At 40.7% G+C, this 27400-nt stretch overlaps 2 protein-coding genes across 4 annotated transcripts in view; both read right to left on the bottom strand.

Annotated features, from left to right (window-relative positions):
- map4k2 (mitogen-activated protein kinase kinase kinase kinase 2) overlaps positions 1–11382 on the bottom strand; it is a 29974-nt gene extending 18592 nt beyond the window's left edge. For both annotated transcript variants that reach the window (XM_018744472.2, XM_018744473.2), the window contains exons 1-7: positions 10718–11382; positions 6120–6177; positions 4858–4948; positions 3627–3691; positions 2829–2884; positions 820–867; positions 97–139 (exon numbers count right to left, since the gene is read on the bottom strand). In XM_018744472.2, the coding sequence (XP_018599988.2) occupies positions 97–139; positions 820–867; positions 2829–2884; positions 3627–3691; positions 4858–4948; positions 6120–6177; positions 10718–10834 (478 nt within the window). In that variant the 5' untranslated portion in view covers positions 10835–11382. The remainder of the gene's footprint in view (positions 1–96; positions 140–819; positions 868–2828; positions 2885–3626; positions 3692–4857; positions 4949–6119; positions 6178–10717) is intronic.
- A 1354-nt stretch (positions 11383–12736) lies between these two features.
- men1 (multiple endocrine neoplasia I) lies at positions 12737–21473 on the bottom strand. Of its 2 annotated transcripts, none has more exons than XM_018744376.1 (10): positions 21398–21473; positions 20218–20723; positions 19467–19675; positions 19042–19170; positions 18877–18917; positions 18500–18587; positions 17689–17825; positions 14771–14915; positions 14435–14608; positions 12737–14016 (listed from the first exon to the last, which is right to left on the bottom strand). In XM_018744376.1, exons 2-10 carry the CDS (start codon positions 20651–20653, stop codon positions 13513–13515), a joined length of 1863 nt encoding a protein of 620 aa, XP_018599892.1. In that variant the 5' UTR covers positions 20654–20723; positions 21398–21473; the 3' UTR covers positions 12737–13512. The 2 variants fall into 2 exon arrangements, with proteins under 2 accessions (XP_018599892.1, XP_018599893.1); XM_018744377.1 differs by having other exon boundaries at positions 21356–21472.
- Positions 21474–27400: the final 5927 nt, after the last annotated feature.

Raw genomic sequence — 27400 nt, 5'->3', positions numbered from 1 at the left:
TAATACAGACCTTTCATGGCCTTTAAAACTCAAATGTTTCTCTTGCTTATAAAAAGCAGCAAATCTGTATCTATATAGTCGAAAATGTATTCTTACCAAGTTTGACATCCCCTCGATCTGTTAGAAGGATGTTAGCCCCCTGTGTAAAGAAAAAAATACCAATGTCGAAGTCTCAATGGCCAACATGCTAAGCAAATTATAGTCTTAACACATCCACTAACCACCTCACCCATACCCTCAATACAAAACCCTCTTTAGTATTAAACCAAAAGTAAGGATCTTCAGGACTTAGCTACCTCCAAAATAGCAATTGATTTACACATGGAAAAGCCATTCATTTCATTGCAAATAGTGGTTTCAATCAAGCTATTAAGAGACCAGTTGTACCAGAAATCAGTATATGCTCTGGTCCTCAATACTCACAAGTCCATCCACACCAGTAAGCTTCCCATACAACAAGGGTGCCTTTCTTCTCCACTGAAATTAGTGCTCCACCTTATATTATTGTTGAGAATTTTACAGCTAGATACTGCACTGGAGGAACTAAAGTTAAGTTGCTTGCTCCAAGGGCTGTCTAGCCGCACCCTCTCCCCTAGTCCATTAAGCAATCAAAAGCCCAATGCGCTATGCAAATCATATGCTTAAAATAACGATTAAAAACTACGTATAAACAATCTTAGCCACTCATTATGATTACTAATCTGTGGAGTGGTGTGCGCCACACCACTAAAATTATACGTGTGAATAGTTAACAGGCTTCTTTTCCAAGTCAGGGACCCCACTGTGTTAGAGGGCTGGTGCCATATGCTGGAACTTCACCTTAATGTCTCTGTGCATTTTTCCTGTTTCATGAAGATAATGAAGGCCCTGTGGGGGGGACAGAATGATGCAGTGAGTTGACGCACTGAGGTGGGTAGAAAACTGAGCTCAGTGTCACATTAATGACAACGCCCAGCAGGTTCTTCAGCAGTTCCTGTCCTTGATTGTGTTGCCACGAGCCTGGTGAGAGGCTAACCCTGCCAAAATAACTCATAGCTGAATGAAAGCTGTAATCTGTAATATGCAAGTTATTTTTCAGCATCACGTAGTAAGATAATACGTACAGGCATGTGAAAAAGAAAGTACACCCTCTTTGAATTCTATGGTTTTACGTATCAGGACATAATAAAAAATCATCTCGTCCTTAGCAGGTCTTAAGGATCAGTAAATACAACCTCAGATGAACAACAACAACAACAACAACAACAACAACAACAACACATGACATATTGCACCGTATCATGATTTATTTAACAAAAATAAAACCAAAATGGAGAAGCCATGTGCGAAAAACTAAGTACACCCTTACTGCTTCCATACAAATTAAGAGGGTAAGTAGCAGCCAGGTGCTGTTCATCAAATGCCCTTGATTAATTGATCATCAGCAAGTATGACCACCTCTATAAAGGCAGAAGTTTTGGCAGTTTACTGGTCTGGAGCATTCAGATGTGTGGTAACACAATGCCAAAGAGGAAAGACATCAGCAATGATCTCAGAGAAGCAATTGTTGCTGCCCATTAATCTGGAAAGGGTTATACGGCCATTTCCAAACAATTTAAAATCCATCATTCTACAGTGAGGAAAATTATTCACAAGTGGAAAACATTCAAGACAGTTGCCAATCTTCCCAGGAGTGGACGTCCCAGCAAATTCACCTCAAGGTCAGACCGTGCAATGCTCAGAGAAATTGCAAAAAACCCAAGAGTCACATCTCAGACTCTACAGGCCTCAGACAGTATGTTAAATGTCAGAGTTCATGACAGTACAATTAGAAAAAGACTGAACAAGTATGGTTTGTTTCGAAGGGTTGCTAGGAGAAAGTCTCTTCTCTCTCAAAAGAACATGGCAGCATGGCTTAGGTTTGCAAAGTTGCATCTGAACAAACTCCAAGACTTCTGGAACAATGTCCCTTGGACAGACGAGACCAAAGTGGAAACGTTTGGCCATAATGCACAGCGCCACGTTGGGCGAAAACCAAACATAGCATATCAGCACAAACACCTCATACCAACTGTCAAGCACAGTGGTGGAGGGGTGATGATTTGGGCTTGTTTTGCAGCCACAGGACCTGGACACCTTGCAGTCATTGAGTTGACCATGAACTCCTCTGTATACCAAAGTATTCCAGATTGAAATGTGAGGCTGTCTGTCCGACAGCTAAAGCTTGGCCGAAATTGGGTCATGCAACAGGACAATGATCCCAAGCACACCAGCAAATCTACAACAGAATGGCTGAAAAAAGAAAAGAATTAAGGTGTTGCAATGGCCCAGTCAAAGTCCAGACCTCAACCTGACTGAAATGTTGTGGTGGGACCTTAAGAGAGCTGTGCATAAACAAATGTCCACAAACCTCAATGAACAGAAGCAACGTTGTAAAGAAGAGTGGGCCAAAATTTCTCCACAACGATGTGAGAAACTGACAAAGTCATACAGAAAACAATTACTTCAAGTTATTGCTGCTAAAGGTGGTTCTACAAGCTATTGGATCATAAGATATAATTAGTTTTTCCACACACGGCTTCTCTATTTCAGCTTTATTTTTGTTCAATCATGACATGGTATAATTTGTCATGTGTTGTTCATCTGAGGTTGTATTTACCTAATTTTAAGACCTGCTAAGGACCAGATTTTTTTTTTATGTCTCGATAGAATTCAAAGAAGGTGTACTTTATTTTTCACATGACTGTATGTAAAATGCAACATTACAACTTAGGCTACATCAGTGCTATTGAACATAAATGTAGTTGCATTCCAAACCACCTTGACAAGGACCTTGGCTGTGCACAAACCTGGAGAGTTTCTCTGCAGACATAGGCAATCTGTTTCTCCTTCAGTGGCCCTGTAACTGTGGGAACATGACAAGCTCTGTCAGATGAGCTGCACGCAGCACAGCAACACCTTAGCATCACCTAATACAGGTTTCAGTACTGCTCATACAAAAATATATACAAACAGATGTTCTCAATATATCATAAGCAGAGCACCCCTCATATGTTTTATCCATGTTCTGATTAAATATGAAAGCCCTCAGATCACATCTTTAACCCTGCATTTTATAACTGAAGTGTTAAACAGTTATTTGATGTCTGAGTATTCAAAGTTTTGCTTCAACACCCTTTGTTTGTATGTAATATATAAATAAAACAGAGTACCACGCAAAAGTTTTAGTAAACCTGGGCAATACTGTGACAGCCAACCTGGACAGAAGACTGAAAGCAAAGCAATCCACAAGCCTGCTTTAGTATCTCTGATAACAGCTACAGAGGATCTGGGAAAACATGCTGGCTCATTTCCTGATCAAATTTGTTAAATAAATGCCTCGCAAAGAGGAGGAGAAAAAAAAAAAAACTAGTTTCCAATAACTGTACTTAAATGTCAAACTATTAGACAAACATATACTGTAATTAGACTCTTTAAGCCAGGAAGCAGGACAGGAACGAACACCATCTTATATAATCACACAGGAACTGAGTCTGACAGTCCAGCTTTAGAATGAGATCTGCAATCTATTGCCTTTTCTGAAGTAACTGATATCAAATAGTATTTTTGGTACATTTATGCATAAAGTACTATAGTTAACCACTTACCATGGTAAATGTCCTGGAGAGACCCCCCTGCACAATACTCCATACATATCCACAGTTTGGTATTCCTGGGGAAAGAAATATGTCATTCCCTGATGCTGATACTCCAGACTTGAATTTTACTGAGTTACTCTCTGTTTTATTTGGACTTTGTTTAGTGTAGGATAAAAGGTGAAATATAAATAAGAGTTATGTTTCATGCAGATTGTAAAAAATATATCTGAAAAAACTTTTACTCAGGGAGGTCTCAAAACTAAAACATGAGCTACAATAGTCAACCACCACCTTCATTCTATGTCTGCACAGCTTCAGTGGGTGATCAGGTGCTCAAATATTTTGTACCATATTAACTTGTACAAAAAAGCTTGTACATTCATGTTTGAGAGTTTTGAATATGTTTAAGTCTTAGAAATTGATTTACCTATTTGATTTCATTTCACTAAGTTTTTGATTGACTGATGACAGTTTCACAGGAAAACAACTCGAATGAGCAATTCTAGATAACGTGAATATATAAAAACCCAACACTGTATACACCTGCTTTGGTTTGTGCCTTCCTAATTGCTGTCACAAGAATCCAAATTTGCAAAAAAACAAGATTACACTACACATAGTGGCACCATCAGACATATTGTCCAGCCCAGGACAATGTTCATGAGGTTCAGTCACAACAGATTTAACTGTCCAAAAATCCACTGCTTTCATTTTACTTCAAGAAAACTACAGGTAACCAAATTAAATTGTCTGGGTTCATCCTGGTTTTTAAAAAAAAAAAAAAAAAGAAAGTATTTTTCTAGTATTACCATAAAATGTTTCAGAAATTTTAAAAAATCTTTTAAAAAAATTGCATGTCAAATATGTTAAGAAATTAAGGAAACAACTTATTAAATACTGTGATTTCTGTTTGTATTTAGGGTTGCTGGTTAATTTGTACTTATTCTGTGTGCATGCTGAAAGAGTTATTTCTGTTGCATATCTTGTGAAGGTGGAAATGGGAGGACTGTATCCTGTACCATGAACACAGTGCTGGAAGACAGAGGTCAGCATTCCTTCTAAATGACTGAATTCAGAGAAAATCTATCATGGACAACAGGAAAATGCAAAGAGGACTACATTACACCAAGTTTAACAGCTATCAGAGAGCAAGCAACTGCAACATTGCAGTTTGCGTCTGGACAAATTAAGATTTTAAAAGTGTGGTTCATGTGGAATTATTGCATGAAAGAAGTCTCACCTGTGGTAGCTGCCAAAATAGGCCACAATGTTCTTGTGCTTGCACTCCTTCATCATGGTGATTTCCTGCTGGATGGAGGTGATGTCATCACCTAGAAGATGGGTCATCACATGGTTCTGAAAGTACTGAAAACTAAACCTGCTAACTGGAATATTTTTATAAAAATACAAGAGATGAGTAAGGAACATAATTCTCAAAGAGACACAGGTAGTGGTTGAGATCATTTTGAAATATGATCAACTTGACAAAAAAAAAAAAAACACTATATGGCCAAAAGTCAAACAACCCATTCTACTGCCAGCGATCATCAATGGAGTTTGCATAGCTATGTTCTGGATTTTATGTACCTGTTAACAATGAGTCCAGCTGAACCACCTGAACTCAGTAATTAGGAGTGGCATCCAAATACTTTTGGCCATATAACGTATATTAAACACATAAATCCAGTTTTTGTTGCCACTTATGCAGTTACAAAAACAGCAATCCAGAGCCAGTGGCAAAAAGTGTGTAAGACAGTCTGATGTGTAAAAACTGGATGCTGTACAGACCACTGTTGTAATCACACACTAAAAATAACTTCACCTGCATCAAAGTCTTTACAATGGGGAAGGAATTTACATTTAGCTGATATGTTTCTCCAAAGCAACTTACAATGTTACAAGCTTACAATTAATTACCCATTTATACAGCTAGGATATTTTACTGGAGCAATTTTACAGTAAGTACCTTGCTCAAGGGTAATACAGTCAGAGGTTGGAGTGTAACCTGTGACCTTCGGATCCAAAGGCCAAAACTCTAACCACTATGCTGCTAGTTGCCCAAGTATGAAGAAATTATCACCATCTAATCACTGTAAAACCCTGTGCCACCCCCTTTTTTTCCCCAAACCTTAATTAAATTAAAACAGAGTTTTGCTGTCACGGTTTCAGTATCTGTGCTTGGATACACACAACAGCTTTGTCTAGCAAAGGACAGCTTACAGGTGGGGGTGTAATGCATAACCCTCCCTACTCCACCCCGTTTTAAAATCTCACCTTCCTCACTTCAACAAGTCATCCTACATATGAAACTTTAAAATGTCAAACCAAACACTTCTGTTCAGCTGCAGTAATGTGTGAGATCATAGATTTTATTTTAATCATATGGAAGATAGCAGGACAGGAAGGACAGGGAAGGAGTAAAGAGGGGTCAAAGGACTTTACATAGAACATGAAGAATAACATAACAGCAAACAGAAAACCTTCTGTAACAAATGGACCTACCAGGATCCAGTTTAACAATTTTGACAGCAGACAGCTCAGAGGTCTTGATGTTACGAGCCTTAAAAGAAAAGGAGAATGGACACAATACTACTGGGTCAGCAAATGTACAGCGAACATCAAGTGAAGCTGTATAATCCTGCTTACTATCTGAAGGCCAAGGTCAGATCATAACCCAGCCAAGCCTACTGTCATACAGTGACAAATAAAATCCAAATGACACAATGATACTGATGCTTATCTGATGCCTGAATAGGGGATCAAAAAGTGAAAAAGGTATTCTGGACTATTCTAAAATTTCACTTTTTCAGCATAGGAGTACAGAATCTATTTCCATGAATCAACAGTTTACTACCCAATTTGCATCTTGCATCTCGTGTTGCCAATAACATGTCAAGGTGGTCTGATAAAGATACTTATAATTGAATGCTTATCAGATGCTTTTATCCAAACAAATTACATGCTTTGGAATACACAAGCTAAATCTGATGCTTTCATTTGACATTGACCGTTTCTTTTTTTTTTTTTTTTTTTTTTTTAATTGATCCATTTCATTTTTCCTTTCATCTTTCGATCTCATTTTTTCTGAAGGAAATCAGATGAAATACCTTCCTCTAAGTAATAACAGTAAGGTCCATGCTGGAAATTCGTACATACATACAAGCAAGTGTACACCAGTGGCACAGCTGCGAGAAACAAGGACAAAGAGATATGCCATAAGTTACTGTAAAACTAGTGCTTCTCACTGTAACCAAGTAGTGTAATGCACTATTTTTCTAAATGTTGTACTACTTTTCCTAAACTTGTTACACTTTACTCTCTGTCTTGCATTGCAGAAAATCTGTAGACCATGAACCAAGTGTGATAAAATGGAATACTACATAGAAGCAGCAAATAGCATCATTAAAAAGCAAAACATTGGAAAATGACGAACACAATGAAATTACAAGAGAGCATCCGATAGAAAACTGAAGGAGGACCCCATTTCTCTTACTAAGGAAACTAAAGGACACTTCCATGTCCCCTACCAACTGCTGCAACTAAAAGAATCAGCTTCCAAACACAGTCTCTGAAACCTGACTGCACTCACTTCCTGTTTTTTTCCTGTTGCACCAGAGGACGTCCTGTGACTAAAGTGACAGCAATGTCTCTTTAAGGGAGCGCTCTACAGCCTGAAATAGCTCTCCTGTGGGCTCTGGACAATAAGCAGAGCTGTATATTTGAACCATTCCAGACCCAGAGCATACATGTCATTTCTAAAACCCAGCATCTCTTACCGCCATAACCGAGCACTGACTCAAATCAAATGACACATTCAAATAATGTTACTTGTCATTTCTCTTCAGCCTGCAAAGAAGAAAATTAAATAGTCTGACAAAGTCATTACAAAAAGTGGTTTGTTCCTGACTTCCTCCTCTGTGTTTCAGTTGAATCCATTACCTTTATCGCAAATAAAATGCTTTGTTTGGAGGAACGTGACGAAACAAAGAGTCATTTGTTTGCCAACTGGACAGAAGGCTTGGAATTACTGTCAGCCGGTAGCAGCCCTTGCGCCCGATCAGGCCAGCACCCAGCCTCCACCGCGATCAAAAAGACAGCCACTTCACAACCGCTCCTTCTCCCTTCATCTCCGGTTCTCCCATTACCTGCAGCACTACTGACCTCTGCTTCTCTCACTACGGTACAGAGGCAATGAAGTAATCTCTCATACACAGATGTGCAAACATGAATGCCACGTACAATATTCAATCAGACCAACAGGATGACAAATTATTTTAAAAATTTTGCAGTGCAGTGTGTAAACACGGGGGTGCGGTGGCGCAGTGGGTTGGACCGGGTCCCGTTCTCCAGTGGGTCTGGTGTTCGAGTCCCGCTTGGGGTGCCTTGCGACAGACTGGCGTTCCGTCCTGGGTGCGTCCCCTCCCCCTCTGGCCTTACGCCCTGTGTTGCTGGGTAGGCTCCGGTTCCCCGCGACCCCGTGTGGGACAAGCGGTTCAGCAAATGTGTGTGTGTGTGTGTGTGTGTGTGTGTGTGTAAACACTCGTCACTCCCATTCTTAAGTAAGTGCTTACAGAAGTCAGTAATCTTTGTCTAAGAAGGTTTCCTTCTCAGCAAACATAACCTAATCAATGTAACTTCTATACACATAGAAATCCTAATCTAATGGGCGTTTCATTTAAAAAGCATAAATTTGTCATTTGAACATTTATATAGCTGTTGCGACTTTCAAGGGTTTAAATTCAAGCTTGCTCAGGCATGCACAGGGAATACGGGATGCATTCATACTGCGAAAGAATAAGGCATGGCCAGTAGCACACGAGGGATATCACAAATGAAACATGCTGCACCTAAAGCATCTGCTACTCTCCACAGTAGGTCAAGTAAATGAGCGTGGTACCTGTGTGCAAAGTGACCAAAGGACAAGGTTTCAGAATCCTGGGAAGGAACTCCTAGTAACCATGTTTTCCTTCAGTAAGACCTTTTCTATACTTTTTTGGACTGTATTCAGATAGTTTTTTTTTTTTTTTTTTTTTTAATAAATCAGCTCAGACTGCTGATGAGGCCCACAAAAACCCTAACCATCATGCATCCAGGGTTCCAATCCCTGATCCATGCCTCCACCAGCCTAAAAGTGTGTGGCGTTGCAAAGTAGACGCATGGGGTAGCAAGAGGCCATAATAGTCTATTGTGCAAAAGACTGTAGACAGCTCCTCCATTCACAGAGTGTAGAGCTGGAGACCACGCCATCAACAAGAGATTGTATAAGACCAGACACTTCTGAGCGTCCTCACTCTGCTGCTAAGCTTCGGTTTGAGACACTTGGGAATGCAGACGCAGGGCAAATCAAGAAACTGCCTTTTCCAGTTATGCAGTAACCTCTCACACTGACGTACTTTGGAAGGTGTTCTTGCCCAACAACTTTCCCGTCCAAATAAAATCATAACTTGTAAAAATCCTAAGACTTCTTTTGCGTCTTTCGTGATCTATACTCTGATCGTCTCTGCTCACAGTAATGCCAGTTTAACTGCTGGTTATACTTACATTACTATTTGATGACGCTAGCTGACTAACTGCAAACATTTCACAGTTTAAGCACCTGGATAACTTCTAGACAATTATTGTTGCATTCGACTTCTGAGGCACAAAAGAATTACTGATAAACCCTGAAAAAAATAAATAAATAAATGTGGGTGAAATGACACACTTTGCCTTTTATTTTGCTAAAGCACTCAGACTGAAATCAGACAACTGCTGATTATCTCAAACAAAAGGTAACTTTATATAATAAATACACAAAAGATGCTCAGTGAATTAAAGCGCAGGCTCTCCGTTAGGGGAAGACTTATTGGATTCTGATGGCAAAGAACAGCCCGTGGTTAAAGAAAAGATAAAAACATCTCCATTGTAGATCTCAGTGACCCATCAAATAGCACCGAACCTGGAAAGAAGGTGGGGGGTCACATCGAAATGGAAAATTATGTCCGTTGTGATTCATCTCAGCGCATGAAAGACGTTGCACTACACAGCCACTGTCTGTAAGTCTCACTTGTACAAAAGGCCCATACAGGGAAACTGCCACTGAAATACAATTCCACTTGTGCTCAACAATGACATGTGGAATGCGAACAGTGCAGATCAAAAACAGCAATGAAACGCGGCGCAACGCCACGACAGAAATCAGTTGCAACAGTTTGGCGCCAGTGCAAACCGGACGAGCTGGGGTAAAACAGCAGAATTGGCATTCTGTGCAAATGTGAGCAAAGCCATTGTCCTTACAAGCGTACTGGAGACCTCCGAGATGCCACACAAAGGGCAACCCTGTCCCAATGGGGTGGAAAGGAAAAAAAAAAAAAAATCATGTCTACATTTTCATCTCTTCATTTAAATTCTCCATAAAAGAGTGGGGGGGGGGGGGAGGGAGTAGAGCAGAAATGGGAATGAAAATAATGAACGAGACAGTTGAACACAGGGCTGTTCCACAACAAGCCGAACCACTGATGACTGGTTCCAAGTTCACGTGGAGGAGGAACAAGCTGGACCACAGAAAGAAGGCTTTTCCGAAGCACATTCAAAATAGTGTTCAAGGCAGAGTCTTTTCCCTTTTAACACACACACACACACACTTCACTATACAGTATAATACACACCAAAGCACAGCCTGTGCTTTGTGCCACAGGTGAATGATTGAAACATGAGAGATTTCTCTAAACTCAACTGTGCCTGGCTGTAAAACACAAACTATAAAATGAATTTATTACAAAATATAAATGCCATGGCAGAAGCAAAAAAATGCTGGTAATAATTATGAGGAATTAAATTTACATTATTTATTAGGGCTGTGTGGTATTGGAATGATGAAGGTGTCAGAATCGGGGGAAAAAACGTCAGGTACCTGTAGACAAAAAAAAATGTTTTAAATACATGAATTTTTTTTTAAGAAAAACTTGTTTTAAATTGCGTAATCTGACGTTGTTAGCTACTAAGCGACAAAATAATAAGCTAATCAGTGAAGGGAAAGCTAAGGGGAAATGCGTTGTGCGAGTTTTACATGTAAAACAGCGGCGAAGGAAGGAAGGAGCACTGGGTCGTTTAAAACGTACCTTGAACACGTCCCCGTAGGTGCCGCTCCCGATGCGGTACATGAGCTCGTACTCGTCCAGGGGGTCCAGGAAGGACACTCCGATGGTCCCCCCGATGGTCACCCCGCTGGAGTCCATAGCAGCTGCGCCGCTCTGCTCCCGGACCCGCGATCACACGCTCCCGCCCTTGCGGGCTCGAGCTCAGTCAGCCGCGCGGACGCACGCGCGCGCGCCGGAGGTGTCACTCAGGAGCGGGACGGCGGCCGACTGCTCTCCCCTCGCCGCCTGTCCTCGCTCAGCGCACCGGACCTCATAGCGGGCGCTCTGTCTGGCGGAGGAGGTTGTTGCGGTGCCCGAGGACAGCGACCCGCAGCCTGCTGCTGGTTACGGCTTCAAACTCCAGCCCTTACTGCTAGGACCCCAATATGAAAGTGTGCCTGGAGGCGACTGAAACAACTCGTCGTACCAGTCGATGAAGCGGTCAGATGTCCTTCCCGCTCAGAATAATAACACGGTCACCTAAGCGACGACTGAAAGAATAACCCAACTTCCGACTTATATTGTAGTCAAAATTTACAGTATTCCGCCGTGGTCGTGGAATTCAATCATGTTGTATGTACAGAAGAGGGACACAGAAATCAATCAATCAATCGGCAGCAAGTGAATGTCCAGTTCATGGTCACAGTGGAGTGGTCTGGAGCCTATCCTGAAGCAGAGTGAAGCAGGTATACTGACTGGTTGAGTGACTGGACTAGACTATGCAGGGTGACAGAAGTGTAATAGACTTAGTCTTAAAAGTACATAATTCCTACCAAAAATCTACGCTGTCTTGAGAAATGTATTCAGCTACTAGTAATGATGTAAAGGTAACTTATTACTACCACCTCTGGTAAATACTAGTCTCAGCAGTCTTCAGTTTTCACTAGTACTGGAACTTGTTGGAAGAAGTTGAACTTTCCACAATTAGTACCTTAAATTTCTCTCCTTCAATTGAGTCACTTGTATTGTACACCATTAGCAACACGTTTCTGTCACCTGATGTCCTCTGGTGATTTCATTGGCCATTGTCAGCTGCCACTTTTACAGTGAACCAATAGCAACACTCTCTTACTGTCAGCTGACTTGTGTTGTTGATTCCATTGGCCATTGCTGCCTGTCAGTCACAGTTTCCCCTAATTGAGAGCCTTGGGGACCTTGACAACAGCTTGGATTTGGGTGAAAATCCCAAGCATTACTTTCAGTCTAATGTTCATGAAAAAACGAAAGATGTTATTCATTTATCATTTAACTGATGTCTTTATCTAAAGCACTTCACAACTGTTTACTCATATATACACCTGGGCATTTATACTGGAGCAGTTGAGGGTAAATCAAATTAAATACAGCAGTGGGCAGGTGTCAAACCAACAACCACTGGATTACTAGAGGGAAGTCATTATTCCCCAACCGCTACACTACGAACTGTCCACCAGTAAGAAAATCCAGACAGACAGTCTGAAACCGCTTGTCCCATGCGGGGTCGTGGGGAGCCGGAGCCTACCCCGGCAACACAGGGCGTAGGGCTGGAGGGGGAAGGGACACACCCAGGACGGGACGCCAATCTGTCGCAAGGCACCCCAAGCGGAACTTGAACCCCAAACCCACCAGAAAGCAGGACCCGGTCAAACCCATTGCACCACCGCACCCCCCGACCCAGACACGAAGTTACACTATCTAAATAAAGTAATGAACAGATATAAAAACCTCACAGAAAAATGTCATTTCTATATATTAAATCTGCTGTGCCAGTAACATTAAAGATTGTCAATTAGACTGATCAAGTGAATACAAAATTAGACTAAAGTCCACTGTGTATTATTTAACCATAAAGCATTATTTAATAACTCTTCAGACACTACTAAAACTAACAAAAAAGATATTAAAAAAAAAAAAATTTAAAAAAATGTGAAAAAGCTCCAAAGTGAAAAAGCAAATGCTTTTTTGTGGTCTTGTACATTCTAAAGCAAGTCACTTCACAATGAAGACAGATCAGTGTCCAGTGTGCAATGCATTTATTTCTAAATAAGACATTTGTAAGTAAAATACATGGTTAGAGGACAGCGCTGCTACTCCTCTTACACAGTTACATGGTCTACTTCTAATTTTCAATATTTTATCCTTATCTTTTACAATGAATTAAACGTTTCCTGCTATTCTTAAACACAATAAACACTAAATGCAGATTAAAAATTAAAGAATTCAAAAATACATAAACTATCACCAGGGATCCTTATTGCAAGGGAACTGAGTTGTCAAAAATATTTCATTTGGCTAAAGAATTAATGAAGCAGGTAAAAGAAAAAGTGACCTAGTAATCAACAAGACCTGGAAAATGAAAAGCATACCCACTGTATGAAAATTTGGTATATTTATAACTACACTCATTACTTAAAGTCTATCAGTTATTTTCTAACCCATTTCAGTAAAGTACACTGGAGTTTGTACCATGTTTATGTACTAGTTTTCATTATACATAAGTTAAAATGTTTACTGATTACGGTGTGAAAGGGAATATTAATGAGAATGAAACTGTAATTAGAGAAAAATACAATCTGACAACAAACCACAGCCAGTGGGCTACATTTTGTGACATAGGCAGCAGTCTCCCACATATTATGAATCTTGCAGTGGCTCCCTCTTTGAAACTGTGCATGTCTGGGTATCAATGGTGGATGTTTTTTGGCAAAGTTTGGAAATGGTATGCAATTCTCTTCACATCGTCTATCAAAAAAATAAACAGTATATTTTATGAAGAAAAAAGTTTTGGTGATAACAGTCTACAAGGACTTGCGCTGGCGTTTCATGAAGGACAAGGTGTAGTCACTGGAGGGCATGGGTTTCTGCCTCTTCATCTGTACTTGTGACTGTGCTGTCAACTGCAACTTGATGGCACTGGAGTTAATTTTGGCAGCAGAGAGCAGCTCCTTCATTCCCTTCATCTTTTCACTGTGGAAAATAACCATCGGACCCCCAGGTAACGGCTGAGTAGGGGCAGGTGAAGGCGCAGGGCTAGGTGAGCCTGCGCGGACCCTCTGCTCTGAATCAGCAGCACGGGCCACCGGGTTGGAGCGTCGGCGACCACCACCCTCTCCTCCAATCTTCTTAGGCATTGCACCCTGACTGGGTGGGGCTGCGGCCTGTAAAGGGGGTGGAGGTGGTTCCTCAGCTTTGGATTCACGCCGGGGACCACGCCTTCTCCCCTCACGGGGGTCATCACTGGATTGGTCATCATCATCCTGGGGCTCTGGCTCTTTGGTGATGATTGTCACCTTCTGACGCACCTGTGAAGAGGGCAGAAGAAAAGGAGCAACATGACAATATGGAGCTGATGCCAAGGGAAAACTAAAGCGCTCAAACATAAATGAACAAAAACACTGTTACTCATTTGATATTGTATGCATATACAATGTCTGGAAAAGTATAGTTACAGAAATTTAAGATTGTGAACTAATCATTTCTAATTATAGAACAGATCAACTTCTAAGTTATTTTACTAATAAAACACTTGAGTAATTTTTAAAACAATCTACAGTAAGCATCCAAAACATTAACAAAATTACAGGAATTACAGGGGATAGAAAACTGCAGAAGAAAACAAACCACTCTCACTGACATACATAAACAAATTTATTTTGACAGGCTATGATCAATACAGTATAAAGAGACTGACAGCTCTTAGGTGTTTGGAAGCACTACTACCTGCGCATCAAAACGACTGAGGGACTGCACCAGGTATGTGGCCCAGCCAACATGCAGCACAGGTGTAGGGCTGCCTTCCTCCCATTTGCAGATCCCATCATAGAAGTGAAGAAGGTGGGCAAAGCATTCTGGGTCTTGGAGAGCCGATAGGGCAGCAGCCTGCTGGGGTGCATCCTTTAGGGGTGATGGGATCGATGAGGAGAGGTGAGTGGGGTTTTTATTAAAAAAAAAAAAAAAATTGGATAGGGTTTAGACTTACCAGAATGTAAAACAAGGTAGCCTGGGAAGGAGTAGTAAGGGAAACCAGAACATGCGTAATTAAGAAGGGAGAAGTACCTGTTCCCCAGCCTCTGCCTCTTCACTTCCTTCTCCACCACTCTCTGCAGCAGCTGCTGTCTCCTTCAGCAGGGTGGGGATCACATCATTGGCGATGTCAAAAAACTCCTTATAGATCTCTTCGTCCTCTCGGAAATAATTATAACTGGGGATGACATGGAGAACATTTACATTACATTTATTCATTTAGCTGATGCTTTTCTGCAAGTTGATTTGAAATGTTAAGTCATTTACAGTAGTTTACCCATTTATTCAGTTGGGTATTTTTACTGGAGCAATTTAGAGTACATATTTTGCTCAACAGTACTACAGCTGGAGATGGGATTCAAACCTGCATGTTTGAGTTCAAAGGCTGCAGCTCTAAGCACTATGCTACCAGTTACAATGTGTATGAGAAACATTGAAGAGCTGGAGGCTGGAACAATTTTATACAGCATCAATGCATTAAAATATTCAATATATTTTGGCCTGGCCACACCTTTTCAAAACAACATTACAGCCAAACATACATTAAGCATGAACAACCAAAAATACCATTTTAAACCATAGCATAATGTAACACGTATAAGTGTATACCATTAATATAGTAAAATACACTTGATTTCTCTGATATCCACCTGTTGGCAAAGTAATTTCTACAGAACCTTCCAGGTTCCCACCTTGTCTAGCATACAAAGATCACAGAAAAAGACTTTTCAACTTCTTACATTTTGGTATGGTTAAAAAAAACTATATGCCATAATCTGGCTATCTTCACCTTCTGACACACTGATTAATGCGACAAAGAAATGGTATAATGTTAGTATAGATTAACAAATATTAAACTTCATTTATGTACAACCTGTAACATGTCATGCGGGGGGGAATGTAAGTGACAAAAATGAGAGAAAAACATGAAGAGCCACATATCTGATCATAAGAACATTTTTTGTGTGGAAAAAAACCAATCAGTATCACTATACGTGCAATTTAAAACCCATCAAGGATTTCTGCTTTTTAAAGCTGAATGTTTTGTGAAAAAGTAACAGTATGTTAAACATACCACCATCAAGTGGATTTTGGGGCTGTTTTGGTCCGAGGACACGGCAGCACCCAGAACAAAGCATATCTTGCTTTATAAGAGGTACTGCTTTCGGTGGACCCAGGAAGTACAGCAGGATGATGACATTAGGAAAATATGTATGTGACAATGTCCACAGTTAAGCAGCAACACAACAATCTCAAAATCTGTAGTCTTCAGAAAACTGATTTGGGTAAATTCCAGTCACTGCTGACATAAAAGAGAGCCGGACAGTAAAGCTTGGGCCCGAAAACGTAGAACAATAGGGAAGAGGAAGGAAAAGGAAGCATAGGGGAGGCGTGGGGGCCACTGTTGCCGCACCCAAGCCAGCCATCCCAAGGGTGCCGGACTAGGAGTTGTCCCAGCCTTCTGCATTTGCTATATTTAGGAGAAACAGCGGCCAGTCTTGGGGTTTAGTAGGAGGAAAGTGCAGAGTGTTCATATCCAGGACGTCGACTCCACGGCTGGGGGCGGACAACACTTCCTGTAAAGCCTGAAGACACTGGTAGGGGCCCACACAGTCCTGTTTCTGTCAGGAAGTGACCCTGTCCACCCTCAGTAATATACTTTTCCCCCATACAGAGTGCGGAAACGTAGGAACAGTCACCTGCTTGGGATGTAGACTTCTCAGGCAAGACTAAACACTCCTGACCTCCACTGCTGTGCCTGTACACTCTCTTCTAACCAAGCTGCTCATCTCAAACACTCACATGCAACTGAAATGTCCACCTAAACCATTTTTTTGTTATAAATTTGAACTGAAATGTTAAAGAAAAAGTTTAAGAAAGGAAGCGCATGCATCCCATGACAGATAAAAATGACTGATTTAATTCTACTGCCCTCTAGTGTTTTTTTTTTTTTTTTAAAACAGAGCATTATATTATTAAATCCCCAATCTTACATTTATTGATTGAGTTGATTCATCATGCCAAAACAACTTACCACGATTCCTCCATGTATAGACTGTAGCTGGGTAATTTTTACAGGAACAATTTTAAGTACCTTGCTCAATGGTACTACAGCAGGATGTGGGATTTAAACCTGCAACCTTTGTATCTAAAGATGACGGCTCAAACCACTGCACTACCTGCTGCCCCACTTTTATCACAAATGGTCAGCAACAATCACAAAAAAAAAAAAAAAAAAACCACACACAAGAACTATAACCTTACATGGACCAGACTTGCAAACTTGACAAAACTTATATAGGTAACATTAAGGAAGTGAGTGATTATGTTGTTGCACAAAGGTTCTGGCTGGACTATATTATATCATAACTTAACATTTAAGGAAAATACACCACCCAAGGAACTGAATCAAGAAAATCAGCACTTAAATTTCAAACAAATGGAAAAAGGCTGGGAAAAAAAAAAAAAAAAAAAAAAAAAAAAAAGAGAACCCAGAAAAAATGTTCACATTTGTCTAGATACACACACACACACACACACACACACACATTTTCAGAACCGCTTGTCCCATACGGGGTCACGGGGAACCGGAGCCTACCCGGCAACACAGGGCGTAAGGCCAGAGGGGGAGGGAACACACCCAGGACGGGACGCCAGGCCGTCGCAAGGCACCCCAAGCGGGACTTGAACCCCAGACCCACTGGACAGCAGGACTGTGGTCCAACCCACTGCGCCACCGCACCCCCCGATCCATTTGTCTAGATAAACCTGCCCAAAAAAATCTGATAAATCCACCCCAGCATGTAAGAAATTCATGTGAGCTTTCTCATGCAAGAATTCTGGGAAGGTGTGGGACGTGTACCCAAAGACAGAATCGCCATGCGCTGCACAGGCCCAAGGACAGAGGAATGTGTGAGAAAAACACCTGGGACACAGGTCACGGTACTCACTCCTGCATGACAGAGGCCGCTTCGGCCCAGGCTCCAAGGGCCTCTTGCACGTTTCTGTGTCTGTAGTGATACCCAGCCAAGTACATGAAGGGGTAGATGTGCTCGTTGTTGTAGTACTTCTTGGCAGACTCAACAGCCTGTAAAGAAACATACAAACTCAGTAGGTAAATGAACGTTCACATTGCACCCTTGAAGGAAAGCATGTGTTTTTGGCCACCGCAAAAATCACATACTAACACTAAATTACAAGAGTTTACATGTACGCTGACTTTCAATTCATCACTAAGCCTTTTAAAAATTCAACATACAGAGTCTAAAGGTCACATGCACCATACAACTGAGAAATTATTTTTTGCTTTGCTTACACTTTTTTAATTTTAAGGAAAACTATCCTTTCATGAACTTAATCCCAAATCCTTCAAGCTACAAGCTCATGCATGTGTTGTGTGGTTTCCCGTGACATGAGAATCATATTCCATCACAGATCTACTGCTAATGTTTTAAGAAAGTAAATCTTTAACCATGATAAGACTCCCTGATGGTTGAAAAGTTTTTCAGATGCTAAAATTTTGTCCTACTATTTAGCAACTGTTAGCCTCAATCAAAGGTAGGACAGTATCAGCATGCACACATTTTTAGTTCACATCCTCAGTGGTACAAGAGATTAAATTATTTACATAAATTAAGCACTTTATATGATACCTCACATACAGGACAACAGTGAATTGTCATGACCCCTTCCATAGTCCACCAACACCTGAACCGTTAAGCTGACTTGCTGCCTTTAATGCGGGAGGGTCACAATCCTCACCTTCAGATGCAACGACAGGGGGCTGTCCCGACCTGGGAGAGGGTCCTGATCCTCCAAGTCAGCCAAAGTGCCCAGAGCCATGGGGTACCTATAGTACAGCAGAACAATAGAGTATAGTTTGACAAGCCAGTAAGAGACTCCAGGGCCTACTGACAAACAGGCTGTGAGTGAGATATCAGAGAATGAGATCTCTAAATGTTTGCCCCCATGAATAAAGGTGTTCAAGGTACTTTGTGAGCAACCAATTGTTGCTTATATTAGTATAAAATAACAGAACTGTAAACCTCTAATGTCCTTGTGTAAGTGTGCAAATTTTTTGAAATCTGTTTTCCTTCTTCCAGGCTTTGCACCGAATTCATATTCGCACGGTTTCCTACCTCTCAAGGTCTCCTCGCTCATAAAGAAGCCAGAGCAGCCTCTGTACAGACAGGACATATAGCACAGAGGTTGGGTCAGGAAAAAGGACTGGAACAAAGAGGAGAATGCTATAAAATAACCAACAAGGCTCTCGCTGACACTGGCCATAGGGGGAGTCTGCATACCTGCTGGAGCTGCAGTAGCTCAGTACTGTCTGTGTGCAGGTCTACGGAGGGATTGATGGCACACACCATGAAGGCCACCTCTATGTTCCTATTGCACTTCAGGTACGAGCCCTTGAGGTACAGCCAGCTCTATTAAAACGGGAGAGAGAAAGATTGGGTGAATCGAACACCCACAAAACCATGCAGGATAACCCAGCTCTGAGCCACAGTGAGAAAGGGAAACCAGACCGGCAAGACCGCAGATCAGCGAGACCCAGAGCTAGAGCTAACAACACGGTAATCAGGGTGACCTTAAAGTTCACCTTTTATACACACATTTGGAGTAAATCATTTGTTGCAAGCACTGCTAAAGTTGGGGACATTGTACCCCTGTTACCTTATTTATTGAGAAAAACTTCATAGCACTGAATACACCTCGGTCTCACCTTCTCACTGACTCCCGCGCTGACTGTCTGCCCACGGCGGTCTTCATTCCCCTTGCCGTGCCACGTGACTTCAGCTGTCTCTTCACCACCCTTGCCGAATATGACCCACGCGTGGTCCTCTGAGAGTGCCAGGTGTACGTCCCACAAACCCAACACCTGACAAGCTGCAACTACTGCAAAGGCCACCCCAGAGCTGTCCAGTTTTGTACCTGATGAGAAAATTAAGAGGCTGACGCTGTATGAACGAAATTAAAACTGCACCGAACTTTTCAACACTAACAGTAAACAAACAGTGAGTGAAAATCCATAGAAGAAAAATGCAGGTAATCGTGGGCAGTACAATCTTACAGCAATGAAACATTTTTAAATTATCTTGAAACAATACAACATTATATCCACCCATCAGTAAATATTTGTCCAATATACTGTCACAGAACCTCAGAACCTTTCTCACACACACACAGGGTATGAGGCAGGGAACACCTTGGATGGAACGCTAGTCCATCCCAGGGCAATATGTTATAACAGTAGTAAAGAAATAAAACATCTAATTTGTAAATTGTATTATGTGTAATTAAGCAGTTGGCGCAACTGTCTTGTTAATAGCTAATAAACTAATGGCTAATAAATAAAGTTGACCTCAGAACACTTGTGACCTCCATTACACATTGCTTATCTATTGTTACACAGATCGCCGTGCTCATTTGATGGGTCACGAACAGAACATTGACCAATACAGACAGGTCCTCACCAGTAATGAGGCTGAAGAGAGACTGGATATGGGCCCGGTCTTTAAAGTAAGAACGGCTCAAACTATTCCAGATGACATCGGACACCTTCTTCACCAGCTCACGGCTGGAGCCCCCAGAAGGCCGACGATACTGGGAGAGGTCCACGGCACCACGGATTTGTGCGGTGAACCGCTCATGCAGCGCGGCAATCAGGCCCAGTTCCACAGTGGGGAAGCAGGAGGAGGGGCAGCCCGGTTCCAGGGGCTCAAAGGTCACCCCAGGGACGTTGGCTGGCACTACCCGGTTCACAGCCAGAAAGTGCTCCACAAAGCCAAGAACCAGGGACAACAGTGCCAGGTCTGGTTCTGGTTTGCGCAGCTCTGCATCGAACAGCTGCAGCACCCCATCTATCCCCCGCAAGGGGAACAGCTTCTTCTGGGCTGAGCGTAACCCCATGGCCAGTGCCTCGGTCTCCAAGTCACCTCACTGCTTGGCGTCACTCCAGCCTTCACATCCACCTGCTCTCCTGACAGAAGGAGGAGAGAGTTAAGCATACATGAATTCTCTGAGATCTGCTATGCATTAAAGATGTTAAGGCCGTAGTGCTACAGGCTGACAATGACAGGCATGATATTTATGGATTAAAGACTTTTTTTTTAATTATTTTGGCATCATAGAATAACACAGTGAACTAATTCATACAAAGGATCAATGCACAAGTAACCCACAAGTGTGGTTAGTGGAAATAATTGTGTTTTCAGTGTCTCTTGTTGCACTGGAGGTGCTTCACTTACATTCAGGTCTACTAGCGTTTGAGGGAACAGTAAAAGCTGTAAATATACTTCTTCTTGTATTAAATCTGAACACGACCAGCAGAAGTTTATCTTCATACTCCTACCCGAGAGATTTCCTAAGAACTTAGCCTAATATTGTTCGCTGAAAATCACTATGTCGGGTATCTTAATCAACATGTAAATAGAATCCTAGCTAATTAACTAATAATCAAATAAAGAAACAGGAGGGGTGTGTGTATGATCCAGTTACCACGCCACCACGCACGGTACATGATTATTACATCCAGTGTTCGCTCGTAAATTTATACACTTTTCAATTTATAATCACAGGATATATTTCTGATGTATTTTCTTTAAAAGTTACCTCAATTTCATATCGGATAAAAGCTTTTTAATAACAGCATACCTCGTCGATCACAACTTCTTCCACATGTTTTTGTTTTGAATCCTTTTGCCGCGCACTTTTCCCGATGTCGTAAATCCTGTCGTGCCGCAATTCTGTCTGCCACACAGCGCATGCGCGGAAGTAAAACTCTTGCTTTGCGGCAGTGCGGCATTCTGGGATTATGAGTTTTAAAGTAGTACTTCCTGTCGTTAATACTACAGTTGGTAATATTTCGAGGAATTTGCTAGCAGATGTTGCAAAGATATGTACAAATCTTATAGTTTGCAGGTGTGATTCAGTGTGCCTATATTAATGTGCACTGTCATATCTGTATTATTATTATTATTATTATTATTATTATTATTATTATTATTATTGCAATCACCGATTTAGTAACACATTGGACAAGCGGCTCAGAAAATGTGTGTGTGTGTGTTTCCCTTAGCCTGTCTAGGTTGTTAGTTTTATTATCTAGTTAATACATCTGTCAAGGTGTATTAAATCTTAGTTTTTTGTATACTAAAATACTTACAATGGCTTACCTATTTATACATTTGGGTAATTTTTTCTGGTGCAATAAAGTAAACAAGTACTTTGCCCAGAGGTGCCACAGCAGGACATGGGGTTCAAATCTGATACATTTGATTGCAAGGTGACAGATCTAACGATTATGGCGTTCAAACCTGGCAGTAGGCATAACTATGGCATGGGTCTCATTTGAAGGGTAGATTTCAATTTCTGTACTGTTCCAGTTCTCATACTACAAACAAGCTGTCTTTAACTAAATAGACTATTAGATGTATACAAAACAACTGGTCTGAAAGTAGAGAAAATACACAAATAAAAAAGGCTGTGACGGAGAAAATAAAGCTCCCGAGATGTTGATTGTTGTGCTAGATTTTGGTTGTTATATTCTGAACATTTTGGCTGCTGTTTTGACCTTTAGTTTTCAAAACTGTTATTATGTTGGCTTTAACTGGGCCATGTCCCAATTTTTGCTAACTTCATCCCAATAAAGGCTATTTTTGGTTAAACTCCCTGTTGCCTTGATCCTGTCCAGGCAGACACCTACTCCACAAATTGTTCAATGGCCTTTTAAAGGCTTCTGCATTCATGATGCATTGTACTTTTTAAAATCACTGTAGAGCAATAAGTATGACATTTTGGTTCTTCCTATGCTAATACAAACGCACAAGAAATGAAAGGAATGACAATGCTTGACCAGCTAATGTCTTTCACTTTCAAATGTACATTAGCTACTGCAGATTTTACAGAATAGTTTTACATGCTCAGCATGAAAAGCAGTCAGCATAACACCTTGTCATCTGCACTTCTACATTACACATGATTTTGCAGTTCTCGGGGAACTGTAACTAGGACCCAAGGGGAATGATGATTGTCTTTTCCTGACTCAGAGCCCACCGAAGTCACCATGATCCATTGTGGTTATGGTCACCCAGTAAGAACATCAATAACAGACCATGTCCCAGTATCCTCTACCACCCTGTCTTTTTCCTGTGCTTCTTCTGATTATCGACCACAGTTTGTGAACATCTCTTGGAGGAAAGATTTTAAGAGATGTGACATTTATTCATTCAGCTGATGCTTTTCTCCAAAGCAACTTACAATTATTTACTTATTTTTACAGGAAGCACCTCCAACCGTTACACTACCAGCTGCCTGGTGCTACTGTCCTGTTTTACCTGTCTAGTGGAAGAACTAGACTTTATGTTCTGAAAGTCTTTACAATGGGTTTTTATGTCATGCATTAAAACTTGGTTTTTTAAATTAATGTAACCACACCTCTGTAATGTTTTAATTTCTGTGTGATAAAGGTACGTAATTTCAGTATTAACACATCATTGCTCATATGCAGATGTATGCGCAATTTTTAAATATTACGGTTCCTAACCAGCAAAAGTAAAGCTCCAAGATGACTGGGCTCCCAGCCAAACACATGGAGAAAATCCTGGAGTTGCTGTATAAGCAAAAACTCTCCAAGTTAAAAACTAGGCACTAACAAGAGATAGTGTAAGTAGATATGTTTCATGTCTGCTATGTGCAGTTTGTGTGGTTTTCAAGTCTATTTTGTTAGGGATGTTTTGCAAAGGAAGATGAGCATCATTCTGCTTGCATACAGTGATGTTTAACCTAAACAAACATAACAGAAAAGAATATGACAGCAACTTTTGGGTTCTATTTATCATAAGTAGATAAATTAAGTAACTTTATATCGGAAAGTATATTGTAGTAACAACCGGCGTTACTGAAGAGTGTCACATTGAAGCGAAAAAAAGACATTTATTCTCAATAGGTGGAATAACGGGAATTGTGGGAAAAATGTGAAATAGTTGTTCAACTGCAGTGGGGGCTGACAGGGATTTTAAGGGGTGAATGTCTGTTGGGGAGTTTAAAAAGGCTGAAAAGCTTGGCTGGAGGTGTCCATTCTTGAGGAAAAAGGGTTCTCGAACCGAGAGCATTATTTCCACTGATACTTGCTGATATCTCTTGCTGTGTGCTGGTGTTCCAATAAACATTCATAATGAATGGTGTCTTGTGCGTCCTTCTTTCCTCATCCGAACCGAGCACGGTGTGCTACAATATTGTGCAATGAACTGAATTTATAAATCACTGACTTGGGTGGGTGGGAATTCTTGTGTGAAACACAATCTTGTTCGGACCACAGAACTTTCTAGAAAAAGCTGCAGTCAGAACCACCTCTTCAGGTCTTTCTCTGCTTCAAATTAGTCCTTTTATGTTTCTCTTGGCCCAAAGGATGTGTCTGTCAGAGCTGCCTGGCACAAGGAGATACCTGGAGTGAAACTGGAAGTTGTTGACTGTGCCATTGTGAACTGTAAACTGTATGACTATTTTTCCTGTTGCTAGATCCCACATCTGAATTGTGGTGATGAAGAAGGTGCGGAGTTAGCAGTTTATTTACATTAAAAAACACACCTTGAACTGCTCATTATGCAATCCAGCTTAATGAGCAGCATGGGTATTACACAAAGCCATCAGCACTGAGCAGCATGATTGTCTAAAGTGTAATAAAGCTGTAAAACAGGACTGTTCTGTAATCCTCTTACCTTTGCCTTTATGCCTGTAGAGCTTATAGAAAGTACTGGCATTCCTTAAACAAGTGAAAATCTAGGCTTTATAAATTCAGTGCTCCACACAAGACCCAGAGGCAGTTAAGTGAACTGAACTTTTTCACTTTGCAACCTGCCCCTGAAGGTTATAGTCAGATATCTGTTTGTCTCCATTAAATAGTATGGAGAAACATCATCTTACAAAACCATGGGTTCATTTTCATTCGAAGGATTATCATTGACAGGGTAGCAACACTTGTTTTACATCTGCGAAGTTCTTTGTAGTAACAACAGCCTTTTGAGTACTGTTGCAATTTCTTAATCTCCTCCCGAAACTTGACAAGTTGTAACACACCTTATTGTAACAGCCCTTGCAATGAAAACTGCCTTGAACAAAGGCATCATTTAAATAAAATTGTAAACAAATAAAATTTTCCATGACAAGAAGGTACTTGAACTCAGGTTTATTGGACTAAATACTGGACTTTATTTGCAAAGCGGCTGGGGGAAAAGGCTAAAAAAACAGTTAAAAAGTTGCAGAAACTTGAACTTCTGAACTGTGCTTTCTATCTCACCTCTGTGTTTATCCTTGTCAGTCAGCCACTTCTCACTCTGAAGGGGAGGTTTATATAAGAAAATTTGGAGCCATGACAACTAGATGTTTGTTTACTGTAACTAGGTACGTGTGTTAGGAAACATGGTAACCAACATAATAACCAGGTGCTGATGTCGGTTGGTGCCCCCCTTGCAAGCTACAATAAAAAAAGCATTGAATAGGGACAATGTACAGGTAGAGACAGTACTTCCATGCCAAGTAAAAGTACCCAGCATACATACCATAACATCATGAAAAGAAAATTTGGATTGCAGTTTAACAAAAAAATAGATGAAGACAAATGAAACTTTTTGTAAAATGTTTTTTGAGACATGATGTATCAGATCACATTCTCAGAATAGGCGCATTAAAGTACCTGGAAAGGCTTTGCATTTAAAACCTCTTGAGATGTTCCCAGGAACATGTTGTGAAAATGCAATGGAGTGAGGTAGATTCTGCAAGAGAGTTCGAAGTTTTGTTCCTGGATGCTGAGGGAGATGCAGGCAGGAAAGACTTCAGCGCATAGCACATAGACGACCATTCACATACAGTAAAAGAAAAGTGAAAGTCCTGTTCCCATGTCTCCCTCAATGCATTGTAAGAGCCAGCAGCAAAGCTTGATACAACAGTGTATAATGCAGAAATCTTGCCCCTGGAGTTGTTTGGTGCGATGAGCTGCTTCACAGCTTTAGTAAATTTTGTTCATATGTGTGTGTGTGTGTGTGTATTTACATTTATTCAGTTAGGAGATGCTTTTCTCCAAATCGATACAGATCTCAGAGCACAACACAACGAGTGCATTAAATCAGCAGAAGCTCATAGCCTATTCTTTTCTACAGCTGCAATAAAGTCTTGTAGTATTTACAGAAGTCTATATTGGTGAGGTTGAAGTTATTTCTTTGGAGGCTGAAATTCACCACTTGTTTTTTTAGCAAAAAACAATATATCCAACATCCCTTTAGACAACCATTTCTGTAGCTCATTTCAGTAATAATTTGAGGGAGGTTTGGGTTGAGGGAAACAAGACATCATGAAGATAGTCGGGATAGTTTGGGATCCCCAAGTACCTGTTAACATCTCTCCGAACTAGCAGAGTGTTTAAGATGAAAAAAAAAATTGGATAAAGATCTAATGAAACTCCTGAGTGAAAGCCAGAAATCTTAGGCAGCATGAAGCAGATTCTATACCTACCCACAAAAAATCTAGTGTAGCCTGGAACCAATCAATGATTTGTTTAATTTGTGCCACCCAAAAGTAAAATCTTGTATTTGATACAGAAACCCAACCCTTGTCTATTTGTTGACAAAGTTTGAAGAGTTTAATTCTGGGTCTTTTGTTATTCCAGATAAATCTAGAAACAAAGGTGTATAATCTTTTAAGAAATCAATCTGTCCAGTAGCAAGGCATACTTAGGAATGGTATTGCTGACAAAGCAAAACATTCATAATTAATCTAATTTTACTGTAGATGCCAAAGACTTTGTATACCTCTGGGGTAAAAACTTTTCATATACTGGGGAATCCAAAATATTAGTAACAGTACTCAGAAGATGTTGGTTCAACATTGGCAGAACAAATGTTAAAATAAATAGAGAAATTTACAGTGCCAGGTCCTCTTCAATCATCTTAATTAGTGGTTAACATTGGTATCTAGAAGATGCTCAAAATCAGGAATACCAAAAATTCCTACATATTTAATGCCAGACATTGTTAAACAGGAAAACACCAACTGAAATTGAGGAATATTCAGAGCCAGAGGTTTATAGAGATTGATTTTATAATCTGAAGGTTTACTATAAAACTATATCACCTTTAGAACTGCTGGGACTGATGTTTCAGGATTACTCGAGTGTAGCAGCACATCATCAGCATATAGAGCAATCCGATGGTCTTCCTCCCCTGCTATTATACCAGTAATGAATGTCCTTATTGCTCCTAATAGCTTCTGACACAGGTTCGATTGTAAGAGTGAATAGTAACTTGCTGGTAGCCTCTTGCAACAGAGAAATTGTCCAACAGAACACGTTTATATTAACCTGTGCTGAAAGGTTTAAACATAAGAGCTTCATTAGGTTAACGAAATTATTACCCATCTTAAGTCTCGCCATAGCAGCAAATAAAAAACACTATTCTACCATGTCAGATGCCTTTTCTACATCAAGAGATAATGAAAGCAGACTCTTGCTTTTCAGTAATAAAGTTTACAATGTTTAATGCACAATGTACATTATCAGAGGCTTGGCTTGGTTAGTCTTCTAGTCTTCCTGGCTTCAATAAATCCAGTTTCATAAGGTTTGATTTTTAGAACAGTCTCGAGCCTACCTGACAAAGCTGCAATCAC

Source organism: Scleropages formosus, chromosome 13, assembly GCF_900964775.1.
Source record: "Scleropages formosus chromosome 13, fSclFor1.1, whole genome shotgun sequence".
NCBI lineage: Eukaryota > Metazoa > Chordata > Actinopteri > Osteoglossiformes > Osteoglossidae > Scleropages > Scleropages formosus.
The sequence above is the reverse complement of the archived record's forward strand: the minus strand, read 5'-3'. Positions and strand labels throughout refer to the sequence as shown.

What these genes read in the sequence shown, in the direction of transcription:
- men1 (XM_018744376.1), bottom strand. Translation starts at nt 20,653, where the DNA reads ATGGGGTTACGCTCAGCCCAGAAGAAGCTGTTCCCCTTGCGGGGGATA. An exon ending in GCGGCCTCTGTCATGCAGGA is followed by an intron (nt 14,916 to 17,688) that starts GTGAGTACCGTG and finishes TGTCATCCCCAG; the next exon opens with TTATAATTATTTCCGAGAGG. An exon ending in TCAGTCGTTTTGATGCGCAG is followed by an intron (nt 14,017 to 14,434) that starts GTAGTAGTGCTT and finishes CCCTCTTCACAG; the next exon opens with GTGCGTCAGAAGGTGACAAT.